The sequence below is a fragment of the Papio anubis genome, chromosome 3 (assembly GCF_008728515.1).
Source record: "Papio anubis isolate 15944 chromosome 3, Panubis1.0, whole genome shotgun sequence".
In the NCBI taxonomy this organism is placed as follows: Eukaryota; Metazoa; Chordata; class Mammalia; order Primates; family Cercopithecidae; genus Papio; species Papio anubis.
This window is the reverse complement of record NC_044978.1, coordinates 67,266,256-67,285,682: the sequence shown is the minus strand read 5'-3', so window position 1 is coordinate 67,285,682 and position 19,427 is coordinate 67,266,256. Positions and strand designations below refer to the sequence as shown.

The window sequence follows — 19,427 nt, the reverse complement described above, 5'->3', positions numbered from 1 at the left end:
TTTTTTCCCCTCAGATATATTGAAGCAATGGTTCATTGTGCTAGTACCCGACATCCAGCTGCAATTGTAGATGATCTTCATGCTAAAGTCCTCAGGGAAGCTGTCCAAAATAGCAAGACTACCTTCTCAGAAAATGTAAGAACTTGTAAATTCAGTGGGCATAGCAAACTGAATATTTATCATGGTTACAGAATATTCAAACTTGAAAAATTTTCTTCACAAGTTAAATCAGAATATTTGGACATGTTCTAAAAGCGTTTATATGTCATTGGCTCCATAAAAGATAGGACATATAACTGTACTGTAGATTGACTAGTAGTAAAAATATTTATTTAAAAAATATATTAAATAGCTTTATTTGTTTTATTTCAGAAGCAGCTTAGTTCCAAGCCTTTTCTAAAGATCTTTGGCCCTAAGTGAATGAATATTCTTTAGGACTGACACCTTGCTTTTCTAAGACAGCTGGTTATGTTTTGATTTTCCTCTATGATTAGATGACTTGTATCTTAGTATTACTTTTGAGATTTTCCTCATTCACTTCAGTGAAATCAAGTCACTACTCTCATTGTGTGATATTCTACTTACATTGTGGTTCTAGCCACGAAACCAGTTGCTTAGCAGTCATATCCCAGTGCTCTTCCAGAGCTTCTCCATTTGATTTTCAAATTTATCTGGATTATACTTGGAGTAGGGACCAGAAGAGAGATGAAAGTGAGACTGATTATTTTAGTTAACTATTTATTTAATATATATTGGCATTTCATGTGATAGAGTAGATGAGTGAAAAAAAGAAATTTGAAAATATTCCTAGCCAAAAAGTGGCCAATTATCAGAAACCAAGTTTGTTTTCAAGCTAGTAGAGTTTAGTGATCTTAAAAAATGCCTATAATTACTGTATCATTTTTTCTGTCTGCTTCTCTATAGGCTGACTTCAATTTAATATGTATTACTTTTCTCAACCCTGATGCTACCAGTCTATTTCCTAGCTTATCGAAGGTTTGGATTTTAAGGTGGGATGTAAAACTAGAATGCAGCTGGCACATAGATGGGCATAGAGGGGCAGCGTGAATAAGTGAGTTGCTGTTGTGGATGACGTGGAAGTTATGAAAAGCTTGTGAAATAATTTCACTTATGATCTTTTTAGTTATCTTCCAAACAAGACGTTAGAGGAACAAAAACTGAGCACCCTACAATAGGAACGACTAACCAAGGACAAGCACAGACAAATGTTATAACGAAGCAAGATAATGTAACAATTAAAGGGCTTCAGACTAATGTTAGCATACCAAAGGTAACAAATTAATATTTAAAAATTTTTTCCTGAAAGAGGAGAGCATTTTGATGGTATTTGTTCTTTTCAGTTACCAACGTGAATCATGGTAGAACAGTGTGTAATATTAAAAGATATATGTTTTATTCCTGTGATCTAATGTAGATTTAATGTAATATAAATAGTTTACTTAAGCAGAATATTAGGTAATAGTAGAATGTTTCACATTCATGCAGTGAAAATGTAATTATGATTATTTTATGAGAATCTGTATTCATAAGCTTCGTCTTCACTGTCAGATACATAGATATGCTATTCTTAACAGTAGTTTTTCATTTTTGTGCATATTTTATGTTTAAGTGATAACTTTTCATTTGTCAGCTCTGAAATTTTGTGTGTGTGTTAGGTAAACTTATGTTTGTTACAAGCCTCAGTGGAAGAATCTCCAACTACAGCTCCTAGTAGGAGTGTGACTCATGTTTCCCTAGTGGCATTGTGTTTTGACAGAATTGCTACACAAGTTCGTATGAATAGGTAAGAAAGACTTTATTAATCTGAGCCATGATTATCTTGCTGGATGTCAAAGCAAGCCTTGATCGTCTTTTAATACATTTCTAAGAAAGTAATGTTAAAACTCAAAACTGGTTTTGGAATTTCAAATCTTAATTTATAAATTAGTAACATATTTCTTTAAAAGTTTTACTGTTTCTATTCATAGTATCTTTCAGTAAACATTGAAGAATTTTTTACTACTATTGGTGTATAATAGTAGAGTATTTTTTTTTTTTAAGTAAACCTTTTAGGTAAAATGTTTTCTCTGAACTGTGTTATTTAAATGTTGAACATTTTACTCTCTTTTTTTCATAAAGAGGTGTGGTTGAAGAGACTTCAAACAATGCAGAACCTGGTAGAACATCAAATTTTGATAGGTATGTTCATGCCACAAAGATGCAGCCTCAGTCATCTGGATCTCTCAGATCAAATGCTGGAGCAGAAAAAGGCAAAGAAATTGCAGCCAAGTTAAACATTCATCGAGTTCATGGGCAACTTAGGGGTCTTGATACAACAGGTAGGATTCTACAACCAATATGTTTTTTCTTGGCATATATAAATCTAAGATGATTTTTGCAAAGGGGAACATGGTTTTTTCCTTTGACTATTGATACAATTTGAATATTCTATAAGAAAGAGAAAGGTATTTCTCCCTGTACTGAACATGTGGTATTTAGCTACTTGTCACTCACATTCTGTACAGAATAGAAAGTAAACTTTGGTAAGAAAGTTAAGTGTTATGGTCCCAAATTAGGAACTGCTTCTATTTCCCATGTGTTTTTTTCCATGCTATTTACTTGCTCATTATAGAACAGAAAGGATAGGCCGGGCGCGGTGCTCATGCCTGTAATCCCAGCACTTTGGGAGGCCGAGATGGGCGGATCACGAGGTCAGGAGATCGAGACCATCCTGGATAACACGGTGAAACCCCGTCTCTGCTAAAAATACAAAAAAAAGATTAGCCGGGTGCAGTGGCGGGCACCGTAGTCCCAGCTACACCGGAAGCTGAGGCAGGAGAATGGCGTGAACCTGGGAGGCGGAGCTTGCAATGAGCCGAGATTCACCACTGCACTCCAGCCTGGGCGACAGAGCGAGACTCCGTCTAAAAAAAAAAAAAAAAGAAAAGAAAAGAAAAGAACAGAACAGAAAGGACGTGATCATTATAGTCTTTCTTATTTTTTAAATCATTCTGTTTGTAAAACAGTGTTAAAAAAATTAATTATAATATTAATCAAAACCAGAGAACCTGTAAAATGTAGCAGCAATAAGGTGACACACATTTCTCTTAAAGTCCCTAGTGAGGTAAAAAGAAAGTAGAGCTGTTATACGTCATTTTAATATTTTTGATTCTTATTTAGCACATTTTCTTATTTAGAAACTTAAATGATTTCAGAATGTCAGATTCAATTCAGGAAAAGTTAGATTTGTTAATCATATTTGAGATGATTGCTCTGCTGAAATCTTTATGTGGGACTGGTGACCAATCCTGAATAATGAATAAACAAATGAATTCCTTGAATTTGCTTACTGTATTTTATAGGTTCTGAAGTTTCCACGATCCTGTCTGCATTCTGGGTCTGTGTACATGTTTTGATTTTCTCAAGGCTTATTTTTTTCATCCCAGGTATGAGGCTCAAAGCCTTTGACCTGAGGTTTTCAAGGGACTTTTCATGACTGCCTAAGATCTGTAGTCCTAAAACTGGTGAAAAATGTGGTGGCTTGAGTGAAGACACTTTTATCAGCTCTGTAGTTTGCACGGGTAACCAGTTTGCACCGGGTATTACACAGACCATAAGCAGAACCTTATATAATTTTGAAAGGCATTATCATGCAGAAAAAACTCTCATTGAAGATAAAACTCCCAATGAAATTCCAAGTTGGACATTTCTGTAAAAATGTGGCAAAAATGTAGATGTCTTTGCTTATATGTACATTAGTTATTTGCCAAAGGATACTTAATAACCTCATGATATTTGTTACCTTTATAGGGAGGGGAACTAGGTGTCTGGTTGTGGTGTTAGAGGCTTCATTGTGTACTTTTTCATAATTTTTTGAACTTTGATACATCTGGATATCTATGGGATTAAAGACAAATACAAAAAAATTAAATAATGAGAAAACTATAAGAAAATGTAGGTGAATATTTATTCTTTGAATAACACCTTTTAATTATAAATGCAAAGAATGTCATTTCCATATGATGGAATATTATATAGCTATTAAAATTATATATTTGAAAAAATTTTAATGACCTGAGGAAATTATTTACTGTTGCATGAAAAATGGGAACCAAAGCTGGGTTTGCAAAGTGATCTCTAAAGGGCTAGAAGGCAGTGTACTTCAAATATAAACAAGTTATCCTTGAATGGTAAATTTACGTGTGTTTTAAATATATTTTTTTAAATTCATTAGCGATAATCAGAGAGAGAAATGAAAAAAGTAAGATAAAGTAAAACTTCTCCCAGGCACTTGGGATGTTAATTTCCACAGTGTATCTGTAAGCCATGGAACCATGACAAGGTCTATGATAAATTGTAGTTATATAAAATATGTTAGTATAAAACAGTCTTTTAGTAAAAGCTGTAATTTGCCTAGAAAATAATGTTTTTCCTAACGCTTGGTAATTAATTGAAATTTTTTTTATTTTGTGAGATGATGAAAGTATTTAAAACTACTGTGAATATGAATTATTTAGGATATTTTTAACTTTATATTTTTTAGAGTATCCTGTAATCATTCAGCAACTTGTTAATCATAAATTCTTCTTTTCTTCCTCTTAGGCAGCATTATTCTAAAAGTTAGCTCATTTGTTTATTTTTTCTATCTTTTCGGCAGAGCACTGAGACATCTTTTAAAGACAACCTGTGTGCCAGATGTCCAATTTTTTTTTTTTTTTTTTTTTTTTTTTAGTGTAAGCTTACATCTTTAAAAATGGTCATTTTGCTCTCTTTTGATAATAGACATTGGGACCTGTGCAATCACTGCTATTCCTTTTGAGAAGTCCAAAGTTTTATTTACTCTTGAAGAGTTGGATGAATTTACTTTTGTGGATGAAACTGATCAGCAAGCTGTTCCAGATATAACTCGAATAGGTCCCAGCCAAGAAAAATGGGGATGGATAATGTTTGAATGTGGACTTGAAAATTTAACCATAAAAGGCAAGTATTTTTTGTTGAATTCTGCTTAAGTTGGGGACAAATTTGCCCTATATTGCAGAAATATTTTGAACAATCATGGCTTTCAGTAACCTGAATCAACATAATAAAGCAAGAAGTGTGGTATCTGGGATTATTTACCAGGGGTGAGTGCCTCATACCAATTGCTGAAGTGGAGCTTTTCCTCCATTATGTGATTTTAAAACTAGGTAGAGCTTGAAAAAAACAATATGTTTTTCAGAACGAATTCCCAAATAAAATATAAAGCCACCCAATTTTTTGAAGCTTTGCATCTTGGAAAACTGGATCTTTGATCAGTAGAATTATGCCATATAGGATATAAAAACTGTAAATTCTTTATTCAGTGAAAAATATCTACTTAGAATTATATATGTTTTCTTATATATTATTGAGTAATATCTCAAAAAGGAAGGTTGATATGTGTATAACACTTTTTTTAGGTTTAGTAATATATATAATAGTAAGTACTGTAATAATAGTAGTTGTATATGCCTACAATTACTTACCTGATAATTCAATGATACATTACTTTTATAGATAAGGGCAAAGACTTGGTGAGAAAAAAATAGTCTTTATGAAATTGTATACAGATATTGTAGAGTACAGCATTAAGATACTTTTCCACCATTTATGATAAATACTTTTTTATATTTTTATAGGAGGAAGACAGTCTGGTGCTGTTTTATATAACAGTTTTGGAATTATGGGTAAAGCTAGTGACACAGAAAGGGGTGGAGTGCTGACATCCAATAATTCTTCTGATTCTCCAACCGGAAGTGGTTATAATACTGATGTCTCTGATGATAATCTTCCATGTGACCGGACAAGCCCTTCCTCAGACTTAAATGGAAATTCTGTTTCAGATGAACAGGTCAGTGACTTTCTAATAACAATAATAATGGTGCTTTAGAAAAATAACAAAGAAAACTACATACGCAATTCAAAATTAGTTTCTGGAGTGTATTTGCCTGTCTTTCCCTATTTTGGATTTATGATATCTACTTAAATGTTAGTCAAAGTATGTTGCTGAATATACTACTGGAATATAATTTCTGAAGTATATCATAGATATATTTATATCCATCAGAGTCCTAGCATTATGCTTTGCTCATATTAGATACTTAATAATATTTGTTGAATTAATAGATTAATAAAATTCAAGAGAAGCCCACCTATAGGTTTTAGAGGATTTTAACAGAAGTCATTTTGTTATTGGTAGTATTTTATGTCAGTTCTAAATATTTTTGTCGGTGTCTGCTTATTTCAGTTAAGAGTTCTGATCAGTACCTTATATTCAACTCACTTTTTATTTTTATTATGGTAGAATTACATGGGTGGTGATGAGTACAGTAACAGCAACAACAAAAATATTCCAAATTTTGTGTTGAAGAAATGTTGTGCCACTAACTGGTGACCTGGGGCAAGTTCCTTACCTTTTCCTAAGTTTCTTTATCTGTAATAGGAGTATGGTTATGATACTGACCTTGCAGTGTTGTGAAGATTGAAGCAGACAATACATATGAAGGGCTTAGCTCAGTATCTAGTACATAATAACATAGTAACTGTTATTCTAAAACATATGTACATATATTTCTGGTCACTTTGAAAATTAGGCCAATTGGAGAGGAAAAAGTTCCAAAGAAACCACCTTTTAATTAAGTCTAGTATGGGTATCTAGTAATCATGGGTATACTCACCTTTACCCCCCAGATTCCTAGGGATTTATTTTTAAAACATTTGTTTTTATTTAATGTGTAGTTTAATGAGTTTAATCACTGTTTTATTTTGGGGTCTTTGGAAATGTTTGAGGGATGTATTATCACTTTAATTAAGGAAATTTAAAAATACAATAGCTACTCACTGGACAGAAGAGCTGTGACGAGCCTAGCTGTTCTTTTCTTCTCCTTCACCTACTAAAATACTTGACAGAAATTCAAGCATCTTTCTTGATCTCTCAGATCCTACTCTCCTTGCTGAAAGTCCTTGAATTTGCTAACATTATTTTCTTTGGGTTCTCTGACTTTATTGGTCCATTTCCTTATGGAATTTTTTCTTCTTAAATGTAGTGGTCTCCTCAGGTTCTGTTGTTGGCTCTTCCTTTCTTCTTGCTATTTGTCTGCTCCCTGACGAATTTCATTTTCTAGGTCAGTTCCGTGATTTAATGACACTTCTCTTTCCCACTGGCCACACCTTTAGCACCAGCTCTTTACTTGAGCTCCAGAATTGTGTTTAGTGGCCTTTTAGATGTCATCATTTAGTGTTTAGCAGAGTCATGATGCCTCCATTCCAGACCCTAGTTCCTGGACAACATTTCTAGACACACTCTAGGCCGGAAGGGAACCCACTGCATTGAAGGAAAGGACCCAGTCCTGGCAGGATCAATCACCTGCTGACTGAAGAGCCTTTGAGCCCTGAATAGCCAGCAGTAGTACCCAGGTAGTACATCATGGGCCTTGGGTGACACTCTGCGATGTGCTGGTTTAGGTGTGACTTAGCACATTCCTAGCTGTGGTGGCTATAGTGAGAGGTTCTTTCTGCTTGAGAAAAGTGGAGGGAAAAGTAAAGAGAACTTTGTCTTGCGCCTTTGATGCCAGCGTGGTCGCAATATGCAGGGTACTAAGCAGGCTCTTTCATGAGCCATGATTTCAGGACATGGCTCCTGGATGGCATTTCTGGACCTGTCCTGGGTCAGCAGGGAGCCCACTGTCCTGAAGGGTGAGTTTCAGGCCTGACAGCATTCACCACATGCTGACTGAACAGCCCTTGGGCCTTAAGTGAACATCAGTGGTAGTTTGACAGTACTACCCCCGGGCCTGTGATGGTGGTGGCCATGGGGTGAGGATTCTCTGCCTGTGGAAAGGGGAGAGAAGAGTGGGAAGGTCTGTGTCTCATGATATAAGTGCCAGCTTAGGCATGGTAGAATAGAACACCAAGTAGATTTATAAGGTTTTTGTCTGCAGTTGTTGGCTCCTGGATAGTATCTCTAGACCTGCCCAGAGCCTGGGGAACTCACCACCCTGAATGGAAATATACAAGCCTGGTTGGCTTCACCACCTACTGATTGTAGAGCTCTAGGTCTGTGAGCAAATATAGGCAGAAGTCAGGTAGTGGTTACAGCAGGCCCTGGGTGAGACAAAGTGCTATGCTGGTTCAGGTCTAACCCCACACAGTTCCAGTGGTGGTAGCCACAGGGGTGCTTGTGTCACTGCTTTCCCAGCCTCAGGAAGCTCAGCACACAGAGAGAGAGACTCTCTTTGGGAGAAAGTAAGGGAAAATAATAAAAGCCTCTGTCTGGTAATCCAGATAATCTTCTGGATCTTATCCAACACCACCAAGGTGGTATCTCTATAAGTTGCAAGAACAGTGATACAGGGCTTGGGGTACCCCCTAAGGCAGATACGATTGTGCTGGCCAAAAACTTATAACACCCAAGTCCCTTTGAATACCTGAAAAGCCTTCCCAAGAAGGAAGGATGGGTACAAACAAGCCCAGACTGTGAAGACTACAATAAACACCTAACTCTTCAATGCCCAGACATTGATGAATATCCACAAGCATCAAAAACAGCCAGCAAACTACGACCTCACCAAATGAATTAAATAAGGCACCAGGGACTAATCCCGGAGAAATTTCAAGACAGAGAATTCAAAATAACTGTATTGAGGAAACTCAGAGAAATTCAAGGTAACACAGAGAAGGGATTCAGAATCCTATTAGATAAATTTGACAAATAATTAAAAATAATCCAGCAGAAATTCTGGAGCTGAAAAATCCAAGTGACATAGTGAAGAATGCATCAGAGTCTCTTACTAGCAAAATTGTTCAAGCAGAAGAAAGAATTAATGAGCTTGAAGACAGACTGTTTGAAAACACACAGAGGAGACAAAAGAAAAAGGAATGAAAAGGAACAAAGCATGCCTACAAGATATAGAAAATAGCCTCAAAAGGGCAAATCTAAGAGTTACTGGCCTTAAAGAGAAGGTAGAGAAAGAGATGTAGAAAGTTTATTTAAAGGGATAACAACAGAGAACTTCCCAAACCTTGAGAAAGATATCAATATTCAAGTACAAGAAGGTAGAGAATACCAAGCAGATTTAAACCAATTAAGACTACCTCAGGATATTTAATCATTAAACTCCCAAAGGTCAAGCATAAAGAAAGGATCCTAAAAGCAGCAAGAGAAAAGAAACAAATAACGATGGAGCTCTGATATAACTGGAAGCAGATTTTTCAGTGGAATCTTTACAGGTCAGGAGAGAGTCGCAAGACATATTTAAGTGCTGAAGGAAAAACACTTTTCAAAGGATAGTATATCTGGCAAAAATATCCTTCAAACGTAAAGGAGAAGTAAAGACTTTCCCAGACTTGATTTGATGAAAAAGTTTTGCACTGAAAACATTAGCCTGTGTGTTAGTGGTTTTAAGGGCTGTATGTTAATAAGTTTTTTGCATTCTGTTTTATATAGGATGAAGGAGTCGAATCTGATGATTTGAAAAAAGATCTACCTCTGATGCCTCCTCCTCCAGATTCATGTAGCATGAAGTTGACCATTAAAGAAATTTGGTTTAGTTTTGCAGCTCCCACCAATGTGAGATCTCACACACATGCATTTTCTAGGTAAAGAGTTTTTAAAATATAGTATTATCCCTTGATGTTTCTTTATTTTAAATAGTATACAATTCTATTTCATATTTTTTAAAATTACTTTTCTGGTATATATAGTATTAAGGTTGCAACTTTTTTATCATTCTTACTTCATATGTTTTGTAGACATTAGTCTCACCTTGTTTGACCCAATTTCTTTCATAGTACTTTAGTTTTATTTTTATATGTTCCTCTCCCTTAGACTTTTGTTTACTCTTTTTATCTCTGACAGGCTTTTTTTTTCTTTCTTTTCTATTGTCCAACTTTTTAACGTTTCTTAGTTTTGCTTTCATAATTTATCAGTGCTCAAAAAGAAAATAAAGTAATTTTGCCTGAGTAAAACAACCACTAAGTACAGTAGGTATGGGGGATTGTTTGAAATACATATTTTGACACTTGTTTTTATAATTTTTTATTTATGTTAAAAGGCAGCTGAACCTTTTAAGCACTGCAACGCCAGCTGTTGGTGCATGGCTTGTTCCCATTGACCAACTCAAGTCATCCTTAAACAAATTGGAAACTGAGGGAACCTTGAGAATTTGTGCTGTTATGGGATGCATAATGACAGAAGCATTAGAGGTATGTCTTTAAATAAGGTATTATACAAACTTTAGTATTGAAAATGACCCCTTATTGTTAATCATTGTTGGAAAATATCAGACTTACAAGTTCTTAATTACTGAATATCTTTTATTTGTAGGCTCTTTCATACCTATCACTCTAAATCTATTGTTTTTTCTTGATTTTAGAATAAAAGTGTACATTTTCCCCTAAGAAGTAAATACAACAGACTTACGAAAGTTGCTCGCTTTCTCCAAGAAAATCCTTCATGTTTACTATGTAATATACTACACCACTACCTGCACCAGGCAAATTACTCCATCATTGATGATGCTACAATGGTAAGTTACTGAAACTACATTAGTTTTAAGGAATTCTCTATTGTGTTGGTGGACCACTGATACACAGGGTTTGAGATGCATGTGAGAATGGTTAGAAATACAGGTCTATTGGCTAGGCACGGTGGCTCACACCTATAATCCCAGCACTTTGGGAGGCTGAGGCGGGTGCATCATCTGAGACCAAGAGTTCGCGATCGAGCTGGCCAACATGGCAAAATTCTGTCTCTACTAAAAATATAAAAAATTAGCTGGGTGTGGTGGCTGGCACCTGTAATCCCAGCTACTCGGGAGACTGAGGCAGGAGAACGGGTTGAACCTGGTAGGCAGAGGCTGCAGCGAACCAAGATCACTCCTTTTCACTCCAGCGTGAGCAACAAGAGCAAAACTCTGTCTCAAAAAAAAAGAAAAAAAAAAAGAAATACGGGTTTATAGACAAAGAGTGTGCTCAGATTCATGATTTGGGAGTTGCTAGCATAAAGGTGTTAGTAGAAGCTGTAGACATGGATGAGATTTCCAGGAATGCTATGTTGAATAAGAAACTGCTCAAGGATGGAATCCTGAAGAATGCCACAATTAAAGGGGGTGTAGGTTGTTGGATAGGGATACATGGAGTGATGGGAAGGGAAAGAAAGAGGTAGGAGAACCAGGAAAGATTGATGTCTTGGAAGCTAAAGGTATAAAGAGTTTTTAAGCAAGAGAATAATCACCAGAGCCAAATTTCACATACAGTTTGATTAAACAGGGACTAATTGATGATTGAGGGGAGAATATATAATTGCACAAAATAAATACAATCCATCTCTGCCTTTAGAAAAGCAGATAACACATGATGATTAGAGTTTTACAACTTCTAGGATCTCTCTTCTCTTCTTCAAGCTGCTGGCTAATAGGGGACACACAAGAATCTTTAGTCAAATTAGGGACCAATGTATCAGTATTATTAATGGCCAGTCAAGCCATTCATCAGACAAGTCAAGAATCTCTAGTAAGTGTTGGATTTGAAAAAGACACTTAGACCTAAGGCTGGTGTAGTGCTTTTTACTCCCTTCCTGTGAATTGAAGACTGGGAAATCTACAGTGTAAGCCTAACTTGCCTGTGTAGTTATAGGTAGAGAAGCTTGAACAGGGCAGGCGTTTCCCATGGATGGATGCTCTGCCAGATGTGTTTTCCATGTAAGAGGAAGAGGCACAACATGGCCCTCATGTGAGGCTAGGAATGAAAGGACAGGCTAGTGGACTTGGTATTCCTCAGAAAGTAAGCGGGGTGATTCCTGCCCTCTAGTAAATGGTGCTCTTCAATCAAATTAACCATTTCTCCTAAAATGAGGAATGGTAGGAAGCAGGATGAAGAAGAGTTAGGTATTTTTCTCTTTAGGCTAAGGCAAGGTAATTAGACTAAGGTAACAGGAAAAGAGCCAAAAGTTTCTTTCTTATAATCATCACCATGTGGAATAAAATGTATTTTAAAGTGTATAATTATTACTGATGATACAGTTAACTTTCAAGGCAGTTACAAATTCATCTATGTCTAGCATACTACATAAGTTACAGTAATTTATTTTTTTAAATGTTAAAACAATGGTAGTTACCTAATCTTTGAAGGAAATAATTTTACTTCCTCTTTGCTTACTGAATGTTCCAGGTAGCTCAAAGTACATTTTGATTCTTCACTTGGGCAAAATAAGTAAAGTAGATTGAATGCTTCTTGAAGAAAATTCCAATTTTGCATCTCGCATCTAGTATCATATTGACCTGTGCTGTTGTGTTGTTTTATGACACAAAGATGAAATGTTGTGTCTAGAGATTAGATTCTGTAGTCTACATATAATTGAAATCCTGACTCTCTTGGGTAACTTTGAACAAATTACTTAACATCTAAGTTTTAGTTTCTTTATCTGTAAATGGGGATTATGATATTTGAATAAATACATGCAAAACACTTAAATGGTAACTGATATTATTACATTAGATTACTTCTAACCACATCATTATTGTTACAGAGTGATGGACTTCCTGCTTTGGTAACTTTGAAGAAAGGTTTAGTTGCACTGGCAAGGCAGTGGATGAAGTTTATTGTGGTGACACCAGCCTTTAAAGGAGTTAGCTTACATAGACCAGCTCAGCCTCTGAAACCTCAAGTAGCTATGGACCATGAACATGAAGATGGACTTGGATTGGACAATGGGGGTGGTCTTCAAAGTGATACCAGTGCTGATGGAGCAGAATTTGAGTTTGATGCAGGTAGTTTTGTAAGCCTCTATTGAGTACTTTCTTACACTTCACAATTAGGGTGTTTTCTTACTCAACACAATTGCTGTATGTTTTTTGCTTAGATATTATGCATCTTTTATTAATAAGTTAATATACCTCTTTAAAAATATCAAGACTCTTTGTTTTTCCTCACAGTTATTAATAAATTACTAATATAAGCAATTTTAGATATTACATACTTGTTAACATGGTACTTGTGATAATTTTAATAATTCATGTCCCAAATTGGAAAATGGTCGTGGCTTAGGTATACAAGTATGATTTTTATTAGCCAAATACGTGATAATGATTAGGAATTTTCATACTGACCTGATTTTATAAGCTCAGTTTTGTGAAATACTGTAGACTTCTCCTGATCTATCCAGGACAAAGATATCTTAATGTAAGTAGAACGTTTTGAATGAAACCCATAAACCTCTATTTAAAATTTGTATTTGTCTATCATCTTCCCTATGCCACAGTATTTTAAAGGGGCCTTTGTCTTTTTACCTGATGCCTGCTTGATCCTGAATTTATGTAACCTTGGGGGCCTGCACTCAACCTACAATTTTGTCAACAAAATGGCTGTGTCAGAACAATAGTGGATATGCATTTATGAAATGTACTTGCATACCTTAATGCTTTGTGAAAGGTTAATTTTTATTATCATGACCTATCATATTTAGTGGAAATGCATGTTGTGATGTTTTGGAAAAAATATTGAAAGAGTAGTCTTAAAATTAGAGATTTTAGAACATTGATATATAAAACTTTACCAAGCTTAGTTTTAAAAATAACTTGATATTTAACAAATAAATGAGTTATGAGGAATAGGGTAGATTTTGTTTATTACTTATTTAAAAAAATTTCAAATCTACACAAAAGTTTGAAAACCAGTACACTGAATATCCCTTCCAATTATCTGCAAATTCCTCTTTTAATCTATGAGCAGTCTGTGCTTTCTTGAGCTTAGTTGAATTGGCTTTTGGTCTGAGTATCGTTTGCATGGAATATGTGAAAGTCTGAATGAAAGCCATTTGTTCCTTTCTTGAAACTGAGTGAGAGGATTGGGGTAGGGGAGAAAATAAATAGTTGTCAAGGAATATGAAAGTTGAGTGTCATTATATAACTAGAAATATTGGGGCTGATGTTTCAAGAAAATGTGTGATAATCTATTGCTCACTTATTCTTTTGAACTGTTTCAGCCACAGTCAGTGAACACACAATGCTATTAGAAGGAACAGCTAACCGACCTCCACCTGGTAGCTCCGGACCCGTAACTGGAGCTGAGATAATGAGGAAACTTTCTAAAACTCATACCCATAGTGACTCTGCATTAAAAATAAAGGTATATTATTGCTCTTTTTGGTTAGAGTTATTTAGACTTACAGAGAAAACCTAAAATTTTATCTCAAATTTAAATGTTAGGTGTCCAACCTAACATTCAGATAGCATTTTTGTGTTGAAATTAACTTGATTTGTTATTTCAGTTTAAATATTTCTTTGAAAATTATATCATCAGTAACTGCTGTTGATTAAGGATCACTATAACTACCAAGCCTTAGAGCTGTCTTCAGTTTATTGAATACTGTATTCAATAAAATCCCAAATAGAAAATGTTGATAATCTTATAATTACCTGTTTTAATGAGAAGCCTTTTCGGCAGTGTGTGATCAGTAGGTGATTTGGGTTAGACTATTTTATGATTTTATTTTTTTTGGTTTTATGAACATTTAATGGATGCTTGATAAGAGACATATATAGCAAAGTGGTTACAGTACCACCTTGGAAGCCAGACTGCCTTGGTTTGAAACCTGCCCCTGCCACTTAGTTGCTCTGTGACTGAACGGGTTTTAACTGTATGTTTTAACTGTATTGCAGTTTCCTTGGTGTAAGATGGAGATTATAATAGTAACCTTCTGAAGAGGGTTGTTCTGAGAAATAACTGAGTTAATTCATGAAAAATGCCTAGAGCAATATCTGACCCTTAATAAATTATTTGTTGTTAGTGGTTCTTTATTTTTTGCTAGTTATTTGTTGTTGATGGTTCTTTATTTTTTTGCTAGTTCACTGTTGTGAGCACTGAAAAAGTTAAAATTTTAACTTTCTGGCCAGGTGCGGTGGTTCACGCCTGTAATTCTAGCACTTTGGGGGGCCAAGGCGGGTGGATCACGAGGTCAGGAGTTCAAGACCAGTCTGGCCAAGATGGTGAAACCCCATTTCTACTAAAAATACAAAAATTAGCTGGGTGTGGTGGCAGGCGCCTGTAATCCCATCTACTTGGGAGGCTGAGGCAGAGAATTGCTTTAACCCAGGAGTCGGAGGTTGCAGTGAGCGGACATCCTGCCAGTGTACTCCAGCCTGGGCAACAGAACGAGACTCCATCTCAAAAAAAAAAATTTTTTTTTTAACTTTCTTTGAAAGTCTGTATAGACTGACATTGATGCCCAGAATCCATAAAAATGATAATTTTGACAATATTAAATAAAAATTTCTACAGAGAAAAAAGTAATATACTGTCATGTATCACTTAATGACAGGGATGCATTCTGAGAAATGGGTCATTAGGCAATTTGTCGTTGTGCAAATATCATAGACTATACTTATACAAACCTAGATGATGGTACAGCCTACTACACACCTAGACTATATGGGATAGCCTTTGCTCCTAGGCTACAAACCTGTACAGCATATTACTATCCTGAAGCCAGTGGGCAATTGTAATACAATGGTGTTTGTTTATTTCAACATAGAAAAGATACAGTGAAAATATAATATAATCTTATGGGTTCACTGTTGTATACGTTGCCTATAGTTCACTTAACTGTAATTATGTGGCACATGACTGTATTGTAAACAGAACAGTAAAACACATGACAAAAGGCTAATTTTCTAAAATATAAAGATCTCATTCTTATCACTAAGAAAAAAGCCAATACCAAATAGAAAAAATGGTTAAATGATATAAACAGGTTGTTCACAGAAAAATACATACACACGTACAAAAATGTTTTCTTATAATTAAAGAAATGTAAATTAAAATGAGATTTCCATTCTCACTAGATTGAAAGACTAAAACTTTTGAATAGTGTACATTGTTGGTGAAGATGTGAGAAAACAGATACTCTAATATGGCATTGATGGGAGTCAAATTGGTGCAACCTCTTTGAATAACAATGTGGCAATATGTGTCAAAATTTAGAAGGTGATGCTCTTTTATCTAGTAGTTCCATATTTAGGAATTCATTCTAGAGAAAGTCATAGATGCTCAAAGACATGATGAGTCTGAGAACATTCTTTGCAGCACTATTTATAAAAGGAATATCGTGGAAACAACACAAATTACTAATCATTAGAGGACTAATAAACTAGTGTACAATGATATAGATGCATACTAGGAAATCTTTTAGATGAAGTATATCTGTAAGTGGATATGGAATGATCACCGAAGTACACTGATAAAGTATAGGATGATATCTATTTGTGTGTTTAAAAAAGGATAAATATGTACGTACTTATAGAGGCCTAAATGATTTATGTAAAGATAGATAAGAAACAAGAGAGCCTCTGGGAAAGGGAGCCAGTATACTGGAACACAGGACTTACTTTGTATTGAATAGTCTCTTGGGCTTTCAAAGTTTTTATTCTGTGTAAGTATGGCTCTTTTGGTTAAAACATTCAATGATAGTTTGATATACTTTAAAAAGAAGACTTAACTATTGAGCTTATTGTTTCCACAGTATAGTTAGAAGCTTGGGACACTTTAATCTGTCTTAGCTTTTTTTCCTGATGGACACTTTAATCTGTCTTAGCTTTTTTCCTGAATCATATTTAGGTGTTTTCCTGTTAAAGGTGTTCATTTTCAGAATTTTTTTGAACATTCTTTTGCTATGGATTATTAAAGTCCTCTAAAAATGTGAAATTCCAAATGCTTAGTTTCAGATCTTTGCTTTTCAAGATCTTTTTGCCTTTGTAGTCTTTTTTTGTACTGTATTTTAAATTGATCTGCCATTCTAATCATAGATGTGACAGAAGATAGAAATTGAAAAATTCCGTAATTTTTATTTTTTTTTATTAATTGTGGAAAGTCTTTTTGGCATTTAGAGCTCTCCAGAGAATTAAATCTTAACAAACATTGATTATTAGAGTACTTGGAAGGATAATTTAGTGTTAAGAATTTGAAGGTAGAAGTTAGGTAGATGGGTTAAAAATCTGGCTTTTTCCTTAGTAAGTATGTAAGTGACTTTTCTTCATCCTTTAGGACAGAAATAATATCTTACCTTAGAGAACTTAAGGATTAAATAAGATAATACATAAAACATGCTTATCAAGTGTTTTATATGTTTTAAGTGTTCTATTATTTCCTGTGTCAACACCCTTTCTCCACCTTTCCTCATCTAAGTGAGGATGACTGGGAAGGCATAGAAAAGGGAATAAACTTTTCTGCTTTCCAGAGGAGGTTAAGACTTTTAAGGGCTTCACAGCACTGGTGTCCATTGCGTCAACATTTCTTGCTGTTAGCAAAAAGCCTCTAGTTTCCTTCCAGGTAGATGTCTATCCTGACTCCTGTAAAAAACTGCAGGGCGCCAGGCGCGGTGGCTCAAGCCTGTAATCCCAGCACTTTGGGAGGCCGAGACGGGCGGATCACGAAGTCAGGAGATCGAGACCATCCTGGCTAACACGGTGAAATGCTGTCTCTACTAAAAAAAATACAAAAAAAACTAGCCGGGCGAGGTGGCGGGCGCCTGTAGTCCCAGCTACTTGGGAGGCTGAGGCAGGAGAATGGCGTAAACCTGGGAGGCGGAGCTTGCAGTGAGCTGAGATCCGGCCACTGCACTCCAGCCCAGGCGACAGAGCGAGACTCCGTCTCAAAAAAAAAAAAAAAAAAAAAAAAAAAAACTGCAGGGAAGGTTGCTGAAGGTAGACAACTTTTCTGTCTTTAGTTTCTTTGAGTACCTAGACTTTACTTTTGATGGCATCAGTCACATAAAGATCCTGTTACAGATCCTTTGTGTGTGTGTGTGTGTGTGTGTGTGTATGTATGTGTGTGTGTAGTAGGTTTTTCTAGGGAATATTTTGTGTAAGGGATATTGTGTCTAGGTATCAGTTTGCTGGTTCAGTAAATAAGCAGTGATATAAATATTTCAGGCTACTGTTTTTCTTTGCTACCCATGTGAATGTTCCTTGGCACTTCCACAAACACCCTATGTATAACTTTCTGAAGTTTCAATATACTGTTTCCTGCTCCTTAGGTATGAATAGTGCTTCATTTCCACCATCTGTTTGATATACTGTGCTATGTGGTTTTATGTCTTGTCACCAGACTCCCTCATCAGATTAAGAAGGGAATTAATGATCCATGGTTAAAATAAGTGGACGTGCTTCATTATAATATTGATAATAAAAGTAGCCTTTTGTCTTGTACTATATAGTTACAGAACATTTTTACCTACATTTAAGGACATATGTAAAAAGCATTCACCACAATCCTAGTAGACATGACCAGTTTTGGTATTAATGTGCAAAATAGCTAGCAGTGATAGCAACAGTAATAGTAATAGTGGTTGTAGTTATCAGCAGTCATTTTTATATACGTAAGAAATAACCCTGTTACACTTTCTGTAGGGCATTCACCCATATCATTCTCTGAGCTATACCAGTGGAGACACTGCCACTGATTCTCCAGTGCATGTTGGACGTGCTGGGATGCCAGTAAAGGAGAGTCCAAGGAAGGAGAGCCTACTCAGCTACCTGACTGGAAGCTTCCCAAGCCTGCACAACCTCCTGGAAGGGACTCCTCAGAGAAGCAGTGCTGCTGTGAAAAGCAGCTCCCTAACAAGAACAGGTACATGCTCTAGATTTGATAATTACATTTTTATATTTATGGGGGAATTGAAATGAAACAGGACTTTAGTTAGATATATACTTTGATAGTACAACTAATCTCTCATATCTTATCTTTGAGAAAAAATTTTAGGAATCCATTGTTCTGTAACTTTTCGGAGTCTTCATGCCCTTAGTTTGCATTTTTAAATTGCAGCACTGACTAATGTCAATGTAGGCGTTTGGTGTGGGGTGCTGTCTCGACCAGCAACACAGAATTTCCCCCATTATGATAAAAATAAGCTACTTATTAATACATTAATATCCAAATACCAACATTATGCAGTGAGAATTTAAAACCATCTGCAAACATACATTTTAACTTGGTTCTTCAAACATAGTTACATAAATTACAATTTTTTTTTCAGGAAATACAGTGGCCACTGATATGTTATCTGAACATCCCTTGCTATCTGAGCCATCATCTGTGAGTTTCTATAATTGGATGTCAAATGCTGTGGGTAATCGAGGAAGTGTGGTACAAGAATCTCCCGTTACAAAATCAGGACACAATAGTCTTCCCACAGGTATTGCGTTATCACATTATTTTGCTTAACTGTCTAAGGGGAATGTATACCAAAATCTTATTTTTCAGAAGATGGGTTAAAAATCTCAAACAAGTACTGTTTGGTTGAATTGGTCCATTTATATTTATAAATATCTTTGATAACATTGTAATTGAGAGAGTAGTAAGCAGTCACTCAGTGTTCTTGTTGAAAGGCAAATATGTCAAATATGAGATTGTATATA

The 19,427-nt window shown here is 35.5% G+C and overlaps 1 protein-coding gene across 14 annotated transcripts in view; it reads left to right on the top strand.

Moving 5' to 3' along the window:
* The window catches only part of KIAA1109 (KIAA1109 ortholog), a 215,935-nt gene that overhangs the window by 93,382 nt on the left and 103,126 nt on the right, over positions 1 to 19,427 (top strand). For all 14 annotated transcript variants that reach the window (XM_021938761.2, XM_021938762.2, XM_021938768.2 and 11 more), the window contains 13 exons: positions 15 to 135; positions 1,145 to 1,291; positions 1,677 to 1,804; positions 2,140 to 2,339; positions 4,783 to 4,980; positions 5,658 to 5,869; positions 9,464 to 9,615; positions 10,071 to 10,221; positions 10,392 to 10,544; positions 12,545 to 12,785; positions 14,000 to 14,142; positions 18,420 to 18,639; positions 19,046 to 19,204. In XM_021938761.2, coding sequence (XP_021794453.1) covers positions 15 to 135; positions 1,145 to 1,291; positions 1,677 to 1,804; positions 2,140 to 2,339; positions 4,783 to 4,980; positions 5,658 to 5,869; positions 9,464 to 9,615; positions 10,071 to 10,221; positions 10,392 to 10,544; positions 12,545 to 12,785; positions 14,000 to 14,142; positions 18,420 to 18,639; positions 19,046 to 19,204 — 2,225 coding nt within the window. The remainder of the gene's footprint in view (positions 1 to 14; positions 136 to 1,144; positions 1,292 to 1,676; positions 1,805 to 2,139; positions 2,340 to 4,782; positions 4,981 to 5,657; positions 5,870 to 9,463; positions 9,616 to 10,070; positions 10,222 to 10,391; positions 10,545 to 12,544; positions 12,786 to 13,999; positions 14,143 to 18,419; positions 18,640 to 19,045; positions 19,205 to 19,427) is intronic.